This window comes from Limanda limanda, chromosome 5, assembly GCF_963576545.1.
Source record: "Limanda limanda chromosome 5, fLimLim1.1, whole genome shotgun sequence".
In the NCBI taxonomy this organism is placed as follows: domain Eukaryota; kingdom Metazoa; phylum Chordata; class Actinopteri; order Pleuronectiformes; family Pleuronectidae; genus Limanda; species Limanda limanda.
The window spans coordinates 11375350-11396056 of NC_083640.1; the positions used below are offsets into that span (position 1 = coordinate 11375350).

The 20707-nt window shown below is 44.1% G+C and overlaps 1 protein-coding gene across 1 annotated transcript in view; it reads left to right on the forward strand.

The window, feature by feature from the left end:
* The window catches only part of kiaa0825 (KIAA0825 ortholog), a 120661-nt gene that overhangs the window by 20227 nt on the left and 79727 nt on the right, over positions 1–20707 (forward strand). The window contains exons 7-15 of the mRNA XM_061071589.1: positions 2109–2276; positions 3903–3985; positions 4114–4365; positions 9920–10197; positions 11146–11296; positions 13381–13571; positions 15687–15893; positions 16764–16874; positions 18811–18950. Coding sequence (XP_060927572.1) covers positions 2109–2276; positions 3903–3985; positions 4114–4365; positions 9920–10197; positions 11146–11296; positions 13381–13571; positions 15687–15893; positions 16764–16874; positions 18811–18950 — 1581 coding nt within the window. The remainder of the gene's footprint in view (positions 1–2108; positions 2277–3902; positions 3986–4113; positions 4366–9919; positions 10198–11145; positions 11297–13380; positions 13572–15686; positions 15894–16763; positions 16875–18810; positions 18951–20707) is intronic.

The following is a 20707-nucleotide window of genomic DNA, read 5'->3' on the forward strand; positions in this document are numbered from 1 at the left end:
ATGTCATATGGAGAGGCTCTTATATAATTTCACAAATAATTTTTTGCCCAGCTTTCAGCACCAAGCCTCCTTTATTGATTCTCAGTACACTGACCTTTGGTTGAACTCTCCTGCCTGCTAGTGCCCCCCCTCATGCTGCTCTGTGAGACATGCTCTGCTCTATGCTATATGACACACCTGGGTGCTTTTAAGCACACCCTCTCCATCAACTGGCTATGAGAGCCTCCATTTGGCCTCACTGTTGTGACAAAGGTATAATGAGGTTTAGATGGCTGTGTACTACACTGCTATGGCTATAAGGCCATTTGGCTTGGGAGGTGACTATAAATACATATATAGCTCGGGCGGCAGAGCTTGATGAGAGGCTGAGGCATTGCTAAACATCAAGGTCATGTGCGACTACTTAGAGTGTGACTTAATGTGCCAGTGAACCAGTCACGGGGTCACAGGTTGAGGGAATGAATAGGATGAATGGGGAGGGAGAAGACACACAGAGATGATGCCCTGCAAAAAGGCTGATGCTCCAGATGAAGTGCTGGTTAATGGCGGCTGTGCTCAAAACAATGCCCCACAGAAGGTTGCTTTTTACCGTGATAGCTTTTTAGAGAATCCCGCAGCACCCCCTCGAATGTGTCCCTGTCTTATCCGGTTTAGGCTGTCTACTCTTGAGTTGGTGACAGCTTTAGTTTGCCCCTGTGTTTAGGCACGGAAAGCTCTGCTGATTTGCCGGTGACTTCAGAAATAGACGTGATCGGTGGCGGGTGGGTGGGTCAATGTGCAAGCTGGAGCGAGAGAGGCTGCTGGCATGTGGGTGTCAGCCAGGTCACGCATGTAAACATGCAGCATGAGGTGATCGAGGACACAGACTCCCACTGGACCCCATTACAGAGGAGGTGCCGAGCTGTGGACCCATGCAGCTTAATTATACATACGCACAAATGCATGCACAAACATTTTACCACTAACAACAAATAATTACACAACTATTCGCATGTGATTACATACATGCTTACACACAGACACACTTAACATACACATAAATACATGCATGCACATAGACTTGCAAACACAAACAAACTTAAGGTCAGAATATATTCCATGGTGACCACAGAGTCTGGTTGCAGTGTGGCAATTATCCTGCAAGACTGACATGTGCAAATGTGTGTGAAAGTGTCTTCTACAAATCAAGTTATTTATAATGACCGGCATAACATGCACATAAACACGTGTGAGCTCATTCGACAAACACAAACACACACAAACTCATTGACTCACACTCACAAACACTCACGTAAATATGCACAAGAACCGACACACACACACACACACCGAGTCGAGCCTCATGCATGATTAAACCAGGCATCCTTAGGGACAGTGTGTTGTCATATTGTCAGATTTTGTTTAACAATATGGCAAAATTACATTAGGATCCAGAGGCAATAATGTTACAATTATTTGAAACGGGCCCCACTCCTCTTTCTCTCCCTCTCCGCGCTCAATCATCTCGGTGCTTTCAGAGTCAAGGCTAATACCGAGTTCATCCAGTCCCAAATGCTTTTGCAGTGGAGGAGCTCATTTAAGCGGACACACAAAAGTATTTGTGCATGTGTCTGGAAGTATGGCAACGCATCTCCCAGCCGCCCATTCTCCAGCTTAATGCGGAACATCCCCTGGGTGATGGCTTTGGCAGCCTCCAAAATGGGAAATCCATATTTGCCGAGGGGGTCATCGGCGGGTTAGGGGGAGAAAAGTTTTGTGCCGGGAGAGAAGAATGTGCATGTGTGACTTCTCAGGGAGCAAAGTTTTGCATATTTTTTCACTGTCTCTTTTGTTTATGCTGTGTATTGGGAAAACATGAATGGGTCGATATTTATAAAGGGTGTCGTGCGAGGCAAGACTTCAGCACGGGGGTGTTTTCTGATGAGTGCGTGTAGGTTGGGAGGTTGGGTTGGAAACCTATTTTCATGAGACTGTTGCTTTACTCAATTGTAAACTGTAGCGCAGCTCTCAGCCCTCTTCTCTCTCTCTCTCTCTCTCTCTCTTGCTCAGTTTATTTTGTCTCTTTCCCCTTTTACGATCAGTTTTATGTTTTGTTTCTCTCTTCACAGCTCCGATGGAGCTCCCCATGAAGAATAGGAGCTTCAGTCTAACCTCCCACCAGCTGAGGGCCTTAACCCAGCTGGCCTGCACTCTGCTGGGGTTTGAGAGCAATGTGAGAGAGCTGGTCACTCACACTATCTCCATTAACTGTACAGGAGACGCTCCCTGTATAAAAGGTATGAATCCATCCCCCTCCAAAACACACATGCATTAGACATGCAATAGGGGTTCAAGCTCCCACAGAGGACAGTGACATTGAGCTATCTGCATTTCTTCCTCTGAACTTAGTGGCCTAAGGTTAGATTTATATTTTATAATGGCAGACATTTTAAAGACTGAATGAATATGATTTAGACCAATATCCCTAATACTCACTATTGTTTGGTCAAACAATCTCAAAGTGAATTCAGTGTTTGGTGAATATTTTGAAACACTATTATTTAGTCCATTAATATGAGTTAGACTTCTCAGAAAAGTATCAAACAGTTAATTAATAAATAATAAGTAAATCAGGATATGTAAATAGTTAAAACTAAAGTATAGACTTTATTTCATCAATTTGTTGGGGGTACAGTAGGGGGACCTCAAAATGTATATAAACTGTCTGTAGTCATGCCTGTTTCGCACACACAAACAAACACAAACACACACACACACACACACACACACACACACACACACACACACACACACACACACACACACACACACACACACACACACACATTGTTACTTATTCTAGCAACACATCTGAGTTGCGTCTGAAGAAATGTGCCGTTTGAGTTGGGAATTATCTTTGGTGTTATGTAAGCCTTTAGCATCCCCTTTTCCCCTCTCCCTACTTTGAACTGCTGTCGCTGAGATGTTAAATGAAAGCTTTTGGTGCATGGAGTAATTTCCATAAAGGTTACATTTACAAAAACAAGACTTGCAGAAAGGCTCAATTTACAGAGAGGTAAACAGCCTTTAAAGGGCAGTTATCCAAATCATTAATTCCAGGCAATCAAACAGCTTAATTACCAGAAATTCATCAGATGGGCTTAAAGGTCAAAAAGTGATGCGCTTGCTGCTTCCTCCTTCTTCCATTCCATGTAGTCTTGTTCGGGTAAATTGCCTCGCCTGGGGTCTTACTCTTCGCCTTCTGATTAGGAAACTGCGGCCTTGATGTTTCACGCTTTTTAATTGCAACCCAACCCAACATCCTGTATGCTTGTCTTCACATCCAACCCCCCCTGCATCCCCCCACACACCCACACACACACATCCACACAATGTTCCCTCATGGAATTACCCCATATGCAGTTGATCCTATCTGGGTTCAAATCAACTCTAAGCCCCAAATTTAGACTTATAAAGTCGTCACCATTAGCATTTACTGCCTGTTTTCTGCTCCCTCTAAGGCATGTGCACTTATACGCTGGTCACTGTTTCTCATTCTGTTAGTGAGGTGGGGAGGGGGGGGGACAGTGTGACCCATATCTGGCTCAGAGTTACACACGCTCGCTTTCATGTAACTGAACTTGGCCATCGCGCAGGGCTTTTAACACATAAGATCATACAGCAAATTATGTGTGATATGGAAATAGTTGTGCTAAATAATGCATAGATCGGGAGGATGCTACGGACACCCACCACACAGCATTTCCTTTTCAAATTGGGATATCTTCTGTATAATTATAGTTCCCTAGTGGCAATTCACTGAGATGAAATGAGAGCTTGACCAGGAACGGTTGCAGTTAAATGTCTTTTCTAAGATGTATTACACAGCGTTTTTCCATTAAAAATATTTATCGGCCATCCAGGCATCTTGAAGAAGAGTAAAGAGGATTCAGACACAACAACAGATGGCAGGAAATCCACTGCAGAAACACTCCACACACCAGAGGTGAGTCTTTTTTGCACATGCTCCTTTCCACCCCGAGAGAAAGTATCTATTTCAATCACATCTATTCAATATCATAACTTACAGGACTCAGACAATAATTTGCTGTCGGCTCGTCTCCTGTTTTTCAGGTGCTGGAGTTTAACTGGAGGTCAGCATTTCGGGGGCTGGTCCCTCACATGGAGCATTGTGTCAAAGTGGTGCTGGACGATGTTTGTGCCAAGAGTCTACAGCAGGAAGAGGCCTTATACTCCTCAGGACACACCTCTCTCACACTGTGTCGCACAACTGGACACAACGCCGACGCTGCCGGCAACACACCTCTCAGAGAGGACTCCTTCTACCCACACTCAGAGAGGGAGACTCCCAAAATGATTGCCAAGGTACTCTCGGGCAGAACGTGGGATAGTTTATCTAATATTGAACAGATCTGATTGATGACATGGCTCCGAGCAGAGTTTTCTTCATGGTGCATTACAAACACACAAATGCACTCCAGAAGAGGCACAATACACAATTTAAATTATTGACAGGTGGGTCAACGCTGTCTGAGGGCTTCACAGTGAGGAGCCTGGAAACTGAATCTCCTTGCAGGTTATACAAAAAACAAAAGGGAAAACACATGTTACCTATTCTTTTAGTTTTCCACACAAAGGCACCAACTGTTATCCTTACCTAACAAAGTAGTACGCTTTATACCAAAATAAAAAACACATTATAAGAATGCGGTGTTGCTACTATAATTTAGATACATTTTTAAGTACAGTGACTGTAACTAGACAGAATGTCAGCTGATAAACAAACTAATTCAGATTAAACTAGAATGGCACTCACCCACGTCCTGCACTAAACACACTCATAGATATCAGATTTATAAATATGCCTGATTATGTCTTCATCATGATCCATGAATTATTCCCTGGGAAATCATTGATTATCCTATTGTACAATGTTAAAGAAACTGATAAAACAAATTTCTGGATCTGCCTCCTGATCCAGATGCGCGCCAAAATGAAATGAGTTCTTCCCTTACCCATACCACAACCTTCGTCAAGTGTTGTGGTAATCAGTCATGTTGTTTTTATGTGATCTTGCTCACAAATAAACAAACAACAAACAAGCAGGGGTGAAAACATAACCTCCTTGGCGGAGATAAACAAATTATCTCTTACAAGTTGCTCCCTGGAAAGGAAGCCAAATATTACATTTTTAAAACATATTTTGTTAGTTATCCAACAACAAACTTAGTAGCAAGGACAAAGGTTCAGGTTTCCAAAAGCAGTGGTGCATAGGAATTCATTTTCCTTTTCTCTGTCAGGAAAGTGCATTAGCTCACCTTTTTGTCTTACTAGTTTGCAGTGATGCTTTAATGGTGGATTACATCTCAATTTTAAGGTCTGAAGTTTGCAGTTTAGATGGTAAAGTAGAACATTTATCAAGTTGTGTTCCCAGGCTCATAAATAATCAGATACTGACCAATCATTAGTGTTAGGTGTTCCTTTGATCAAGCTCTTAAAGGACTTTAGGATATGTTTCTTCATGGAGCAGATCTAACTTAATTAAGATGATTTAATATGCCTCCTCATTATTTCACAGCATTAAATAGAAATTAATTAACTTGTGACTTTCGAAAACTACTGCCCACAGATAGTTGAGATGCTAAAAGGTGCATAGTAAAGACAGATGCAGCATTCCAGATGACCACTAGTACAGACTGTAGTATGAGGTGCCTTTGTGAACTATGAGACATAAATGTAAAAGTACGTTAATCTTTGGAATCATCATCAGCAAGTACTGTTTGTATAGTTTATTGCTCTTGTCTTCACTTTTCCTATTCAACGTTTTATAAAATGTCAAAGAAAAAGAATTCATTCAACTTGGGAATATTCCATCGATTTTAGAAACCCTCTCTAGGTCCGTCCCTAATATACCGTGTGCATGAGCATGTTTTACCATACACCCTGCTGTCTCTGTTCTATTCATCCTCCTTTATCCACCTGACTGAACAATGCAGGTCGACACACACCAACCAGACTCAGAGAGATTAATGGTTTTTGTAGCCCCAAAGGAAAGCACCCTCGATAATAGAAAGCCCAAATGATTTGGGCTCGACACAGTTGACACTCTGGATCAGAAAGGGCCTTGGGAAGAGTCATCAGTATTACTTAAATGGGAGGACTCCGGGGACAAAGGAGAGACGGGAGGAAACCAAGAACCAGTAAGGGTGTTATTATGAGGTGGTGTGTAGAGAAGGGCGCTGAATAGGGGAAGGTATATAGGGTATACAGATGATACAGATGTATACAGAGGTTGAATCACAAAGGCAAAGAGGAGTGGGTAGAGAAGAGGATAAAGAAGGGATAGTGCGAGAGGAGCCCTGAGAAGAGAGGGCCTGGGAAAAGGCAGGGGGAGGTGAAGTAGACACCGGAGATGGACTTTTCTCAGGAGAGAGTCCAGTGTCTGATGTGAGACCAGGATTAGTGCTCTTACTCCTCTTAGGATCCCAAGTCTTTGAGACACCATGTAGTTTTTTTTCTTTCACACCAACCTTGCATGGTCCAGACCATCATACTTTCAATTCAGACTTTTGGACCAATTGCAGGGAGTTGACACGGCATTAAACTATGGGAGAAGAAAAAGAAGCTGAAGCCAATTGCAGGACTGCTTGTCTTTGCCCCCAACCATGTAATGTTTGAGCAACAAGGACGTTCATTAGGCTGTTGGTAATACAATAATGATATTACAGTTGCAATGGAACTAACAATGCAGTTAATTAATCTTCTCAGTGCACATAGAACGACTAGTTTTTACCAGTTAATATCAAGTCGACTGGTGATGACGACAGGACGTAAGTCAAACAAATGTCTTTCGTCCACTCTCTAAATTACAATGTGAAACCAACACAAGATTGAATGTGAACAATGTAACAAAGACATGAACCTTGGTTCGGCCCATGACCATGTCAGGTGTCAAACCCCCCTGAATCTTCCTGCTAATTTTATTATTTCTGAAAAACCAGCAAACTTCTCCTCCCGATTCTCCCTCGAACTCTTCTTCAGTCACATTCCTCCATCTTCCTCTCAACTCCTCTGCTACCCACACCTCTCCTCTACACTTCACACTGTGCAGACTCTTATCATTACTGCCTCACCTCTCTTCTCTCCTCCTCCTCCTCCTCCTCCTCCTCCTCCTCCTCCTCCTCCTCCTCCTCCTCCTCCTCCTCCTCCTCCTCCTAACACTGACAGTCGATGTGGCTTTCATTACTAACGAGTGTCAGAATTTGTCTTTGCTCAGAACCTCTACAACATATTTACGTGTAGGTCAACGCTTTAAAGATGAGGCTCTTTCAGCCCAAAGGTTATACATGCATGCATTTGCATTCAGTAGCACCGAGCCAGACAGACATCCAAGACAAGGCCGTGAGATATTATATATATTTCCCCCCTCCCCTGTCCTTTTTTGACACTAGCTCCGGTGTTTGAGCAGAGAGCAAATTACTGTACAAGATGTGAGCGTGAAATATGGCCGGTTTAAAGGCATTATGATGGATCAATATTTCACACATTTATATTCATATGTTCATACCTCAATCCCCCCGTTTTTTTTTCACGTGAACCCACTTCACTGTCTGTATTACTATACATATGCAGGCTGCCAGGATACTGTTCATCCATCAGAGTACTTTAGATAGTGCCCTTTTTTTTTTCATTGGCAGTCCGATGCGTGCTGAATGCCAAATACCCTGCGTTCAGCAGCTGGAACTCGCCCTCCTGTCAGAACCTGGAATTGAACTCTACTTGTTTGGGTGGGCCCCTCTAACCTTGATGCGAGCTCTCTATTACAGCAACAGAAGTGCCTCTTCTGTATTCAGACTACGCCGAACCCCTCACCTGCGTGTTCAGCTCTGCACTTGTCTGTCTAGTCTGAATTCAGCACACACACAAACAGGCTTCTCGAGCACTTAAAAACTTCATACAATCTCTTTCACCTTGCTGCAATAGTCCTGGTGGGTTTCCAGGCTTTGATCTCAGCTAGTTAAGGTTTCAGCCTGAATTCGGCATGGACGCATGCGTGCGCTTTGTTTTTTGTGTGAGTGTGTATGTGAGGAGGACTGTCTGCTCAATGTGTTTGTGTGTGTGTGTATGTGTGCGTGCACGCCAACACTGTACGTGTATGAGATACTTCTCCAGGCTCTCTCCATCACCCTGGTAATGCTGCTGCGTTTTGTCTTCCTCTGCCTTCTCTCTCCCTCTCTCTCAAAGCTAAGCTCCTAATGACTACATGCAGTCAGATATTGACTTAATTGTCCAAACGGCCATTGTTCCCAGGCCTTTTAACCACACTGGAAGCTTTTTTTCGGGGGGGAATTGTGTAAAGAGATTGTGGGATTGTCAATTGTGTACACACGCCGGAGCCTTGATCTGACAGGATGTCGAACTTTCCAGCCAGCTCCACATTAAGTCATGTAATAGAGTGCCTGATTCTCGACACAAGTAATACATGCTGTGAGTGATTGATTGATTAAACTGGCATCGAGGTTTCTGAGTTACGGTGATGTTTTTTTATACCTTCAGCGTGACCTGGCTTAATAGTTCCAGGGAATATGGAAAATATGCTTTGTTTGAAGGAGATTTAAGGAGATTTTTAAGAATCTGCCTGACACATAACTCACATGTATGGCTGTATAAATTTGGATTTAAACTCAGACACATGTGTGACTCCCTGGCACTTGCCTGATCGTCTTTCACATGGGCTCAATGCAATGTCAATAAGAAGCACATGAGGCGGCAGAGGCAGTGGTGTTCAAGGTGTGTTCAAGGTGTGTGTGTGGGTGTGTGTCTGGATGTGAGCCTTGCTCTCTGCAGTCTGCAGAATATGTGTTAAAACTATTGCACTACCACCTAACTATAACCTTATCTTAACCTAAACCCCTACCTGCATCTAATTTAACTTTACCTTGACTTAACCCTATGTTTTCACCTTAGTGATTTATGTTGGGACTTGCTTTTTGTCCTCATAAGGATGAAAGTCTCCATAATGTAATACGTGAACCACACAAACACACACACACACAAACTAGTCTAGTGCCACATTTGCTAAATTGTTTCACCAGGTAAGGAATAAATCAGTGCAGTATTGTGTCAGCCATGCTGATTCACACACTGTTATCATTGTATTAATTGAAAAATTAAGATTTCAATGTTAAGTAAGTGCCGGCTAATACCCAGAATGCTTATCTGCGTCTCTGCGAGCTCACACACTCAACTATCTCAATACGCCTTGATCAGCCACTCTCCCAACCCCGGGAGAGAGAGCAAGGTGCAGCAGCCCCATCCCTTAAGGCCTCTCTCCAGGACTAATGTGGATAAAAGAGATAAGTCTTGGTTGTTGCTCTGGCAGTTAATAGAATAAGATGTAGGTCTTTTACATTGCTGAAACAGCGCTCTCTATCTCTCTCTCCCTTCCTCCCTCTCTCTCTCACTCTCTAACCTCTGCCTGACCTTTTCTGTTTCTCTCCTCTCAGCACGTCTGACACCCCACCTCTTCCTAACGTTTTCTGTTTGAATGTGGTTAACGCGATGCTATAAAGTAAGACAAGTGCTGAAGTTTCATCCAAAGTAAAGGTTTTATTTGACCTGATACCAATAATGCATGCTCAGCAGCCAGGTTTATGTGGAGGGCATGTTGTTTTAGACATCTGTATTCTACAAATGCACAGCATCTCAGCTGTAATGACTGGCACAATGTGAGGGAAAGATCCATGTGAAAAGCCCTGCTCAGTTCTGAGACCTTAACATTCAGTTGTCTCCTTGCAAATACTCCATTATTTACAACTGATGAGTTATATTACTGGTGGGGTTTTCTCTCCATTTCTCTTCTTACTGAAATGATTTTCCCTCTGTTGCTGAGATCTTCTTCCCCCATCTCACCCTTCAGTTTTGTGCAACGATCGTGGCCGAGTTGGACGCCTTACTACCCTTGGCAGCAGCCTGCAGAGACGGCTCTCTCCTGGAGGTGCGATCGAGCTTCGTGGAGGCATGTGGAAGGGCAGCTTTTGCCGTGTTGGGCCGCCTACAGGAGAGGGCCCTGGCGGTACCAGCCTCTGCGCCTGTGAAGAACCTGCCCACTCTGCTGGCCTCTTGCATTTATGTGCACCAAAGACTGGAGCACTACCACGGCAGGCTGAAAGATCCAAATACTCCTGCAGCTAAAGTGTAAGGACGACATATGGTTGTTGTTATTGTGGCATGGGAGGGAAGTTGTATATGATGTGTCTATCATATTGATATCTGCAACATGTGTCCCTCTGTCCATCCAAGCATCTTTAGTCTAAGCCTGATTTTGCTCCACAGTTTAATATAAGGATTTGAATGTGTGTTGCTTTGTGATAGAATCACAGAGAAAATTCCAAATGGGACCAGATTCACTGATCTACAGTGTAAACCACTGTATGTAAAGATGGATGACAAAGATAGTTCCTCTGTTTCAATTTTAATGATTTTTCACTTCACTTCAATCCAAGTCATGTTATAAATACTTAATAAGCAGTGAACCAAAGAAGTGATAGGTTAAAGACATACCCAAAGTTTGTGAGTTTAGAAATATGGACAGAAAACAGAACGTTTCTGAAGGGTTTTTAAAATGTAAAGGAAAATGTACAATGAGATCCAGAGGAGGGGTCCCGAAAGTCTAAAAAAAGGAGAGGAAATGATTGACAGGTGGTAATGACACCCATATTATGTCTACATCTGGTGAGTTTTTATGCCTCATAATATCCCCGTAACCTCTGCTCTCTGCGGATCCCCCTCTAAAGGCGTTTCAGGTGCCCTCGGTGCCCCTGTTGTCCCACCTCGCACCCCTCCACCTGCACTGTGCCCCCTCTCGTCATAAATTCCTCTCTCCACCATTCTGTCCCCCCGGATTTAAGCCTCCTCGCACCCCCGTTAAACTCTTGCCTCTCTCTGGAAAGTATCAAGGCAGGCAGATTTAAAGGATATGAAATGTCACACTAAACTTTGACCATAAATCATCGGTTCTTTCATCGAATCATTTCACCTCACGGGTTGTTTGGTGGCTTCCTGAATAAACAGCCGTCATTTATGCATCTGAAATAACAGATTGTGATCATTGACCCCATCTGTGCCTTTTGTATTACTGTCTAGACCCCTGACCTTACTGCCTATACAGAAGTACCAAGAAACGGTAGATGCCTTGAAAAACCAGCTGACCAGCTATTTTGTCCAGGCCTGCACTTCCTGCATTCTTCATGATGCAGAGAGTCACCAGTGGGCTGACCCCAAACCCTTCTACGAGGTAAAATGTCCTGACGTTTATATTGTTTAATGTTCTTTTTTTTACCTAATGTGCCTTGAAACATGATTTATCCTGAACTCTTATATGATAAAATAAGTTTTTACCACAAAAAAAGTCAGTAAGACATAAAACAGCCCCAGTATTGTTTGGTATTTATTTCATTACATTCATTGTAAAAAGGTGAATAATTTCAATGCCACGTGTCTTAGCAGACTTGTTCAGTAGAATTCGAGGAACTCAAGGAGTTATGCTCTGGAGCTTTCCCTGCTTCTTCTTTTCATTCCCACAATGCACCTTTACCTCCTACGCTCCCTCTTCTAACCGAGCCTTCGACTCTGAGCTCCCTGAGAACATCTGTGGCTTCCATGCTGCCCCGGGGGCTCCAGGGATTCAGCTGTCTGAAGTCTGCAGTCTACACTGGGACCGTCTGGAAACAGCATAGGGCCCCTGGAACTCCCCTACCTTCATGCCCTTAAACCAATCTAAACCTCGCCTCTCTTTCTTACTTTACCCCGCTTGTGCCTTTTTTCCCTCCCTTTGTTCCTCCCTACCTCCCTGGGTCACTGGTGTCAGACAGACCTGCTGTGTGCAGGTGTGTGCTTTTGTTTAAGCATGGCTGTGCATCTGTACAGATGAATGCACGTGTGGGTGTGCAGCAGCATCTCGGGATGTGTGTTTCATTTGTTATGAGTATGTATGTATGTATGTATCTGTATTTTTGATGTGTGTATGTGTAGTTGTATCTACCAGGTTTCCATCTCCTGGATGCACAGCCCTGTGCCTTGGCTCCTTCACAGCTCAGTGCAGCTCCGGAGAGACCCCTCTCCAGCTTGCCTTTTTCTTTCTTTTTGTTATTTTATATTGATATTGACACACAAATAGCTGTTGGCGAAGAAATATTGAATAGGCCATGGTAGCAACATATGTCTGAAGAAAATGAAACATTTCAAGCAGGGTTTATTCCGTCCTCAATTCCCTGTCCCTGACTCAATGTTCACTCTTGCCAGGTTGTCATCCCTAATAGGAATTTGTTCATAGTTGACCTTGCTGGTGAAACAAAGTTTTGCCTCAAACGGAGGGATAGAATATCTCAGCCGCACATCTAGTCGCAGCCGCCCTTGGTTTTGAGCCAACATCCATGTCTGCGTTTGCTCAACTGAGTCCACAGGCGGAGGATGGGGGGCTAATCCCGGACATAGAGCTTGGTCACGCTCCCCATCAACGAGCGATCCCTAAATGACTGGCTCCAGGTTAGAGAGGGATGGGGGGGCATGGAGAGGACTAAAATATGAGATAGAGGAGGTGAAGTGGGGAGAAGTTGAGAAGGGACTGAACGGTATGATGAGGAAGTGGAGGTGTGGACGCTTCAGTGTCTTCAACACACACAAACACACACACACACACACACAAACACACACTTACAAACCATCCACTGAAGCAGATTGTTGTTTGAGGTTAATTGTGGATTTACAGTGAGTTGAGATGGTAGAGGAAGGTTTAATGAATGAGTCGTTTTCTGAAAAAGCTGCAGGATGCCATGATAATAATCCCCTTCTCTCTCTCTCTCTCTCTCTCTCTCTCTCTCTCTCTCTCTCTCTCTCTCTCTCTCTCTCTCTCTCTCTCTCTCTCTCTCTCTCTCTCTCTGTCTCTGTCTCTGTCTCTCTCTCTCTCTCTCTCTCTCTCTCTCTCTCTCTCTCTCTCTCTCTCTCCATCTCTCTCTCTGTCTATCTGTCCTCTCAGTTTTGATGGCTTTGCTCACTTTATTCAGAATAGTTCTCATTTCCTCTGTGTATGTGAGTGTGTATGTGTGTGCCCGTTGTGATGTGTTCTCCAGTTCAGGACTTTAAAGCAGTCTAAATTCCCAGTGGGGGAAGAAGCCCAGGTGCAGAGTGCAGGTGGCGTGACCACTGAGACATCCTGGTGTTGACAGAACTGCCTCTGTCTCTGTCTCCCTCTTTCTTTTCCTTCATGTTTTCTCCCTCACTCTCTTTATATCTCCTCCTCTCTGCTTTCCCCCCCCTTCAATGTCAATGTCCATATCACAATATATCTTCATCTTTCTCTCTCACTGCTTTCATCTACAGGGCGAGCGCTGTTCCTTCTCAGTGCAGATGTGGTTCTATTTCCTGTGTGGGCTCCGCAGCGACCTGTGGGCAGTCCTTCCGCCTGAGTTTGCTAAGGATGTGCTTGGCCAGGTGCTGTCAGAGACTTTATTAACACTGGTGCAAAGATACGCCCGGGCCCAGCCTTCATACAAGAGACATCTGCAAATCAGGTATTCTATCGTTTACCATCTTGACCTCTCTGAGAATTAATTTTAGATTCTTACAAACTAGACTTCTACTGACATAATAGCACCCCCAAATATATATCTACACTGCTACATGGGTCTGTACGCTTTGATGAAACACTTAAAAACACGGATGATTTGATATAATAATGTATATTTTTCCACAATCAGAATTGTCTGTACCCATTCAAATTTTAAAACATATAAGACATTTGGTTGGTCAACTGCTTCCAGCTCCTGTAGAAAATGTCGACCTCCATTCCTGCTTTACTTGGCTTTGTAATGAGGAGTGTCATACGAGCCTCTAGGTGTTCATAATGAAAATGTGGAGCATTTTGATGTCACATGACATCACAAAGAGAGGGAAATATCAGCCGGACTTCTGATGAAGCATTCAGGAGAGAGGGGCTTCCTTTGCGGCAGATTAACTCTCCAGTGTTTACATACAGAAGCTTCAAAAAGCTGTAAAAAGCACAATGGTTTCATGGTGGTGCACCATCACCTCAAAGAAAGAAGGTTACCTATTCAATTACCAGCTTGGCCAGGGACTATCAATGTGGAGTTTGGATGAAAAATAAGTTTCTGTTAATGCCAATTTTGGAATCACAGAGTTAACACCAATTTTATTTTCTACCTCTATTTAATTCACTGGATTCACCCAAACAAAACACACACCTCAGGTTATTTCCCTCTAAACCAAATTGATAGAAAATGTACACAATCACATTTTATGCCAGTATATTTCACAATATCACAATGCATATACCGTAAGAGAAGATTTTATCCTGGCTGCAGTATAATGGGATGGTAATTAAGAAAGCAATCTCACGTCAAGGTCCTTTAGCTTTAAAGACTTCCTGTTAATGTTGGCTTAACAGCACAGGTTCAAAGTTTAGTCTTGACCTCGGAAACAGCAGTTGAGAAGGCAATCTAAACCCTTAGCTTTTAAGGCAACAAGGACGAGAGGTGCTTAAAGTACTTAGTAAAGAAATGTAAATGAGAGCACCTAGTATATCACGAGTACGACAAGTAGGAAAACTTCATCTGCTGATGTTGAACATGTGATGTGATAAAAAGCTTCAGAACAGCCACTAAATGGACCTTGTAGCGATACTTTATTTCACTCAGTTGTGTGAATAGCACTTTGAACCTCAGGAGGCATATTTGTTTCCCATCAAAATGGATTCCTCTGAACTCCCTGTAGATCTAATGTGTCAAACTGCGTAATTCTCGCTTTACCGTCCTCACTATACGTCTCTGTATAATCTACATGAATGTACACAATGAAGTTGTCCTAGTTTCACCCAGCTCCTGTAGGCCTCATGGTGGAGGTCGTACAATGTTAGGAATTAACTTAACGTTACTGTGCAATAGGCACAACTCTGTGCAGGTTCCTTCACCCTGTCATTGTCTCCTTTCTCCCCCAAATAGCTGAAGGATGACAATGAACAGGTAAAACTGTGACACACATTGGGCGGATGAAGGAGTGACCTAGACGAAGTGCAGTATGCACAGGCAGCATGATGTCATCACAAAGCCTGCTTTATGTTGCTTGGTAAATGTGTGTGTTTCTGAGGTGACAGTAATAAAGTGTAAGGCTAGTTAAAACAGATCACTTTTCAAAGCTTCTCCAGGTTCCCTATTTGGACAGATCTCACACTGGGACTCTTACGCCGCCTCAGCTCTCCTGTATCAGCCCGTCTCCTTGTGCCTCATATCGATTCAGGCCACAGGGAAGCAGGGACGAGTAGATGAGCGATGATGAGCAGCTCTCCCAGACCAATTGAGGAAACAGATTTATGGGCATTTAAACGTAAAGGCAGTGACTTTTATAGTGAAATCCAAAGCCAGCAGTACACTTAACTTTCCAGCAGTAAAATCACCAGGAGGTTCTGTTGTCTGACTGCTTGTGCAATGAGCCAGTTATGTCGTGATGTAATGGTGGGTGCCAGCCTCTAAAGACAGAGACGTTCACTTTCACCGCCTCTTTCTCCCTCGCTTTTTTTTTTTTCACATGATCTCACATATTCCCGCCCCAACTCATCCTTTCCGTTTTCATCTCCACATTCACCTTCACTCTTTGCTCCTTGTGTGTCCTAGAGGGGACATCACAGCGATGTTGCTGTATGTGGAGCAGCTCATGTGGAGTTTGTGCGAAAGTCCCGAGGCCTTGTTGCGTGCCAACCCTTCGTCAGCGGTCGCCATAGTCGCGGGTGGATCAGACTGGCCGTACCAGATCCACAGCCTGTGTGGGCAACTCCTGACAGTCCTCGTCATTGTCACGGCTCCTCTAACTTTGCTGCATAGGTTTGTATGCGCTTCATCCTTTTTCTGTTTTTCAACTTACATTCCGGTGAAATATGAACTCTGAATTACCTCCACCAGGGAGGTTATTCTTTTTCAGTGCAGCTTTTCATGAAATATCCATATAAACATTGGGATACAGAGTTTTTATCACTGTATTTAAGCCCCTATTCAGACCTGGTACTAACATCCGTCCTGGCAGATTCCAACAGAAGTGGACCGACTTAAGTTTGCCAAAGTTTTTTTTTTTTTTTACCCAGTCTGAGTTTGTGGATTTGTTCGATGACAATGCTTGTGTATGTATCTGTTTGTGTGTTTGTGTGTCTGTGTGTGCAGGCTGAGTAAAACAGAGAGATTAAGAGAGGGAGAAAGACTTATTGCATTCACAAAGCAAAAAGAATGTTGGCACATGCGTCCCAGACTTTGCCCAACTGGTCTGAGGTCGCATATGGGGGCCTTCATGCCTGTACTAGTAGAGCTGACCTCTTGTGATTGGATCACTAAGTGTGGATGTTAATACCAGGTCTGAACAGGGTCTAACATGGAGAGATATGGCATTAGCCTTTGAGGAGGTGTGCGCTCTCTGAGTGTCTTTCTTGTTATATCATTGGTTTTGTACTGAAATGACCAGAGATAAAACCTGAGACTGGAACCAAGTGTTTCCTTAATGACCATGAATTTAGACACCAGATTTATAAAAACAGGGGGGGGCTTCCAATGTTAAAAAGTAAATTACAAGGGAGGACTCAGCAATATTTTGTGGTGTGATATCACTACCTGAAGCACTATTGCAATAAAAAGGTGCAGGTCGATTTTTGGGGATATTGAAAATATATTGTTAAAAGCTGTCCCATGCAATCTCATTTCCTCCAGGACATTTATGATTAATCCTGCAAAGGAATCCATGCCACAGCAGCCTGACAGCTCTTTTGTACACTGGCTAAACGCTATCAACCCTGACCTCTTCACGGCGCAGGCCATACGGTATGTAAAGCACACCCATCACACCATCTATCACCCGTCATACAACAGGTACACATGCAGCATGCATGATCTCAAACAAACACACACACACACACACACGCACACTCTGGTATGCTAATCCATCAACACACACCTCCACCCACTGTATGTAGAGAACCATATGTGTGTGTGTGTGTGGAGTTGGAACCAAGTACTGAATGTAGATGTAAAACCAGATTTTGCTCATAGCTTCAAGCTAGAGTTGGTCTGCTAATACAGCACAGATACAAACAAACAAAAAACTACCGTTGCAGCAGACACTTATTTTATTTATGTTTATGATGTTTGCTTTACACATGAGGTGTCAACAGAGAGCACTGTGGTGCGCATGTGCTAGCGTATGCTCAGATGTGCACACGCCAGAGTACATGTGCATCCAGTTACCGTGGTGACCTCCGTGGTGCAGTCCCCTCTCATCTCCCACACAGCCAGAGGTGATGTCATTGCGTGCTGATGGAGCACAAATCAAACTAACCCCCGCTCTCCTGCTCCTAAGCATCGGAGAGCTGAAATTAGTTTATTTTTATGACCTATTTATTTCTCTGCTCCCACCTCCTGCCTGCATGCGGAGGCGCCAGGGGGCCTGCCAGTGGGCCCGCGGCCAGATCCGCCGGTCCTCGCCCAGGACCCGGCCTCTGCGGCCAGATCTTTCCCCAGACCATTAAAGTAAAACCCACTGTTATGGTTATTAAATAAAACAATAATAATATCACAAAGCACATAAATATATCATCCAGCATTGCTGTTAAAGTAAGCAGCTGAAGTTGTGTTTTCTGGCCTTTTGTGCCTTTCTGCATTTGCACACATTCATGCTTCGCTTTGCCTTTGCACGTGTGTGTGTGTGTGTGTGTGTGTGTGTGTGTGTGTGTGTGTGTGTGTGTGTGTGTGTGTGTGTGTGTGTGTGTGTGTGTGTGTGTGTGTGTGTGTGTGTGTGTGTGTGTCTGCATCTGTGTCTCTATGTGCCTCGGTTCTGTAAGCTGACCCTGCGCTGTAGTCGAGTAGATTTATCAGAGCAGTTAAAAGAGGATTTCTTCTGGATTTGCAGTCCCAGTGACATCATAAATTGCGCTGTCAGATCGAGGAATAGTTTTCCTCAGTCAAGCAGCAGGGTGCACCCTGCTCCAGCTCTCTGGCTCAAATAGAACAGTTCATTTCTGGGCAGATACCCCCTGTACAGCCTCCCGCCTCCTCGCTCTTCAGACAAACTCTGTCCTTTCCTTCCATTAGATTTTATTGAGATGTATAAAGTAACATGCAGGCACACACATGCATGTTAGCATACTTTCACACTTGTGCACGTGCATAACAACGATCATAGGCAGTGAAGGGTGCACACATGCACACACTTAGATGCACACACACACACACACACACACACACACACACACACACACACACACACACACACACACACACACACACACACACACACACACACACACACACACACAGACACACACACACACAGACACACAAACCAAGGATACGGCTCATTACCCACAGCTGCCTGCTGCCTCTTGCTTATACAAAAGATGTAGGAGTGGGGTATTGCTGTATATTCATGTATTTGGCTGTCTCCCAAATGTTAATTTGCTTTTAGCTGGCCAAGATTAGAGCTAATTCCTTCCCGGTGCACACTATAAGTGAGCGAGAGTAAAGGCATTTGCAGACTAAGCTTGTATCAGGAGTGAGTGACACTGAGGGAAGTTACGCTCGTGGCATGAGCACCATTTCCTCCTAGATTGTCCTTCAAACCAACTGTGACTCCCGTCTTTGTGTTTCACTTGTGCAGCTTTTTCCCCCCTCCATTGTTGCCCCTTGCTAAATGCACTGCTATCTGTGCTCTCACCTGACACTGCAGAACTGTCAACTTTGTCTTTCTGTTTTCCACTCTCAGAGACGGCCTTATGGGCCAGTCAGCCTTTGCCTGCCAGCTGAGGCTGCTGACCTCTAACCCCGGATGCAATCCCAAGTTGCTACTAAGAGTGCTGCTGGAAGGAGATTGTCACCTGCCCAGAATACTCCTTGAAAACTCTCGTAAGTCTCCCAGAGTATGACATGTACATACACTTTGTCTATGTGCAAGCCTTATTTCATCTTCTCCATCTTTTAGACTTCCTTTAACTCTTTAATATGATTTTTATATAATTCTGGACCCGCAGAGCTGATCGTGCAGGAGCTACGTGTGGGTCGGTGTTTACCAGCGTCTTAATTACAGTGCTCTAAGATCCTAAGCGAATTATATAGACTTTAGATGAGCTCTATCTATTTTATGAAGTTATCATCAGCATCTTTGCCATCATCATCATTTTCACCTTGGTCATCATCATCACTAAATCAATAGAGCGGAGTAATAAACACTCAACAGGCCCGGGCGGAGCACACGAGCTGACCTTTAAAGATTTTCCCTTCCCTTCTTCTCTCCTCCGCACCAGCAACAGTCTAACCTTTAAAGACTGTTGTGCACTCGCACATTAATTCACATTATAGCGACCTCATTAATAACAACTCTCACTGTCTCGTTCTCTCGCTTGGTCTGAGTCTGGCTCAGAGGCTCTGCAATGCTTCTCCCCGCACGCCGCCGTAAATCAACGTTGGAAGCGCTGACTCTCGCGTGTTATCACGGTGACGGGCTAATTAACCAGGAAGCAGACAGACAAAAGGAACAGCTTGACTGAATGCCTGCACTCCCATAAGCTACTGCACTTCCCCATACGGGTATATACCCACTAATTTTAGGTGCAGTATTAAAAGTTAGAAACTTGTGAAAAATTGAATGGAACTTATTCATAGATTGCTAATACTGTGAACAACATGGCATTAAGCTTCCTCGGGATGAATAACATATATATACATAAATCATTTTTTTCAATGGATTAGTTATCTCTATATAAGTTACACTTACTTCATTATAGAGCTGGCTAACACGTCAACTGTAATTTCAGAAGGATAACTCCTTATCCTCAATTCCAAAACCAGTTTTCACTTTCGCAAAATCCCTAAATCAGGACATAGACGAACTCTGGCACACACACACACACGCACATGCACACACACACACACACACACACACACACACGCACATGCACACACCCTTACACACACACACGCTCACACGGCCTTTTTATTATGATCGCTGTGTCTGCTTCCAATTACAGAGGTTTACAGAGAGGGCCCCTGTGACTGGTTGACTGGTTGTCCGGAAGATAAACAGGTGTATGTATTGGCCATGTATCAAGGTTGGATAAGCTCAGAGACAGAGAAGGAGGGACAGCAAGTGAGGAGCAATTGAGAGAGAGCAACCGAGAAAATCGACACAGAGACACAAACACGCTGGATTGATTGCGTGCTGCCGCGGCAGCAGTGGAGGCTCCGCAGAGACGTGGCAGCTCACTGTCGTCTGTTTTCCCGAAGTCATCTGCTGCTCCGTAATGGGATCATTATTAAAAGGCACCTAGTTAACCTGCCATGCTCTCCAGCACCCCAAGTGGAAATAAATGTAAGTCGCCCTGTTTCCTTGGACCACTGCAGCAGTGATATTCAGATAACCCTCTCCTTAAGGACCAATTACCAGACAGGCGGACAACAAGATGCCGGTGCAACCCACATAATGCTGCTGAATAGACTGATCGTAGGTCAGGGTGCTTGACCACTTTTGAGTGTGTGCTTGTGGGTGGGTGTGATAGAGAAAGAGAGAGTAGGGGACCTGAGAGGAAGTGTGAGATGGAGAGAGAGAGGGAGACGGAGGAAATCATTTGGACCTTGAGTGGAGGCAACGCTCCCAACCTGTCTGT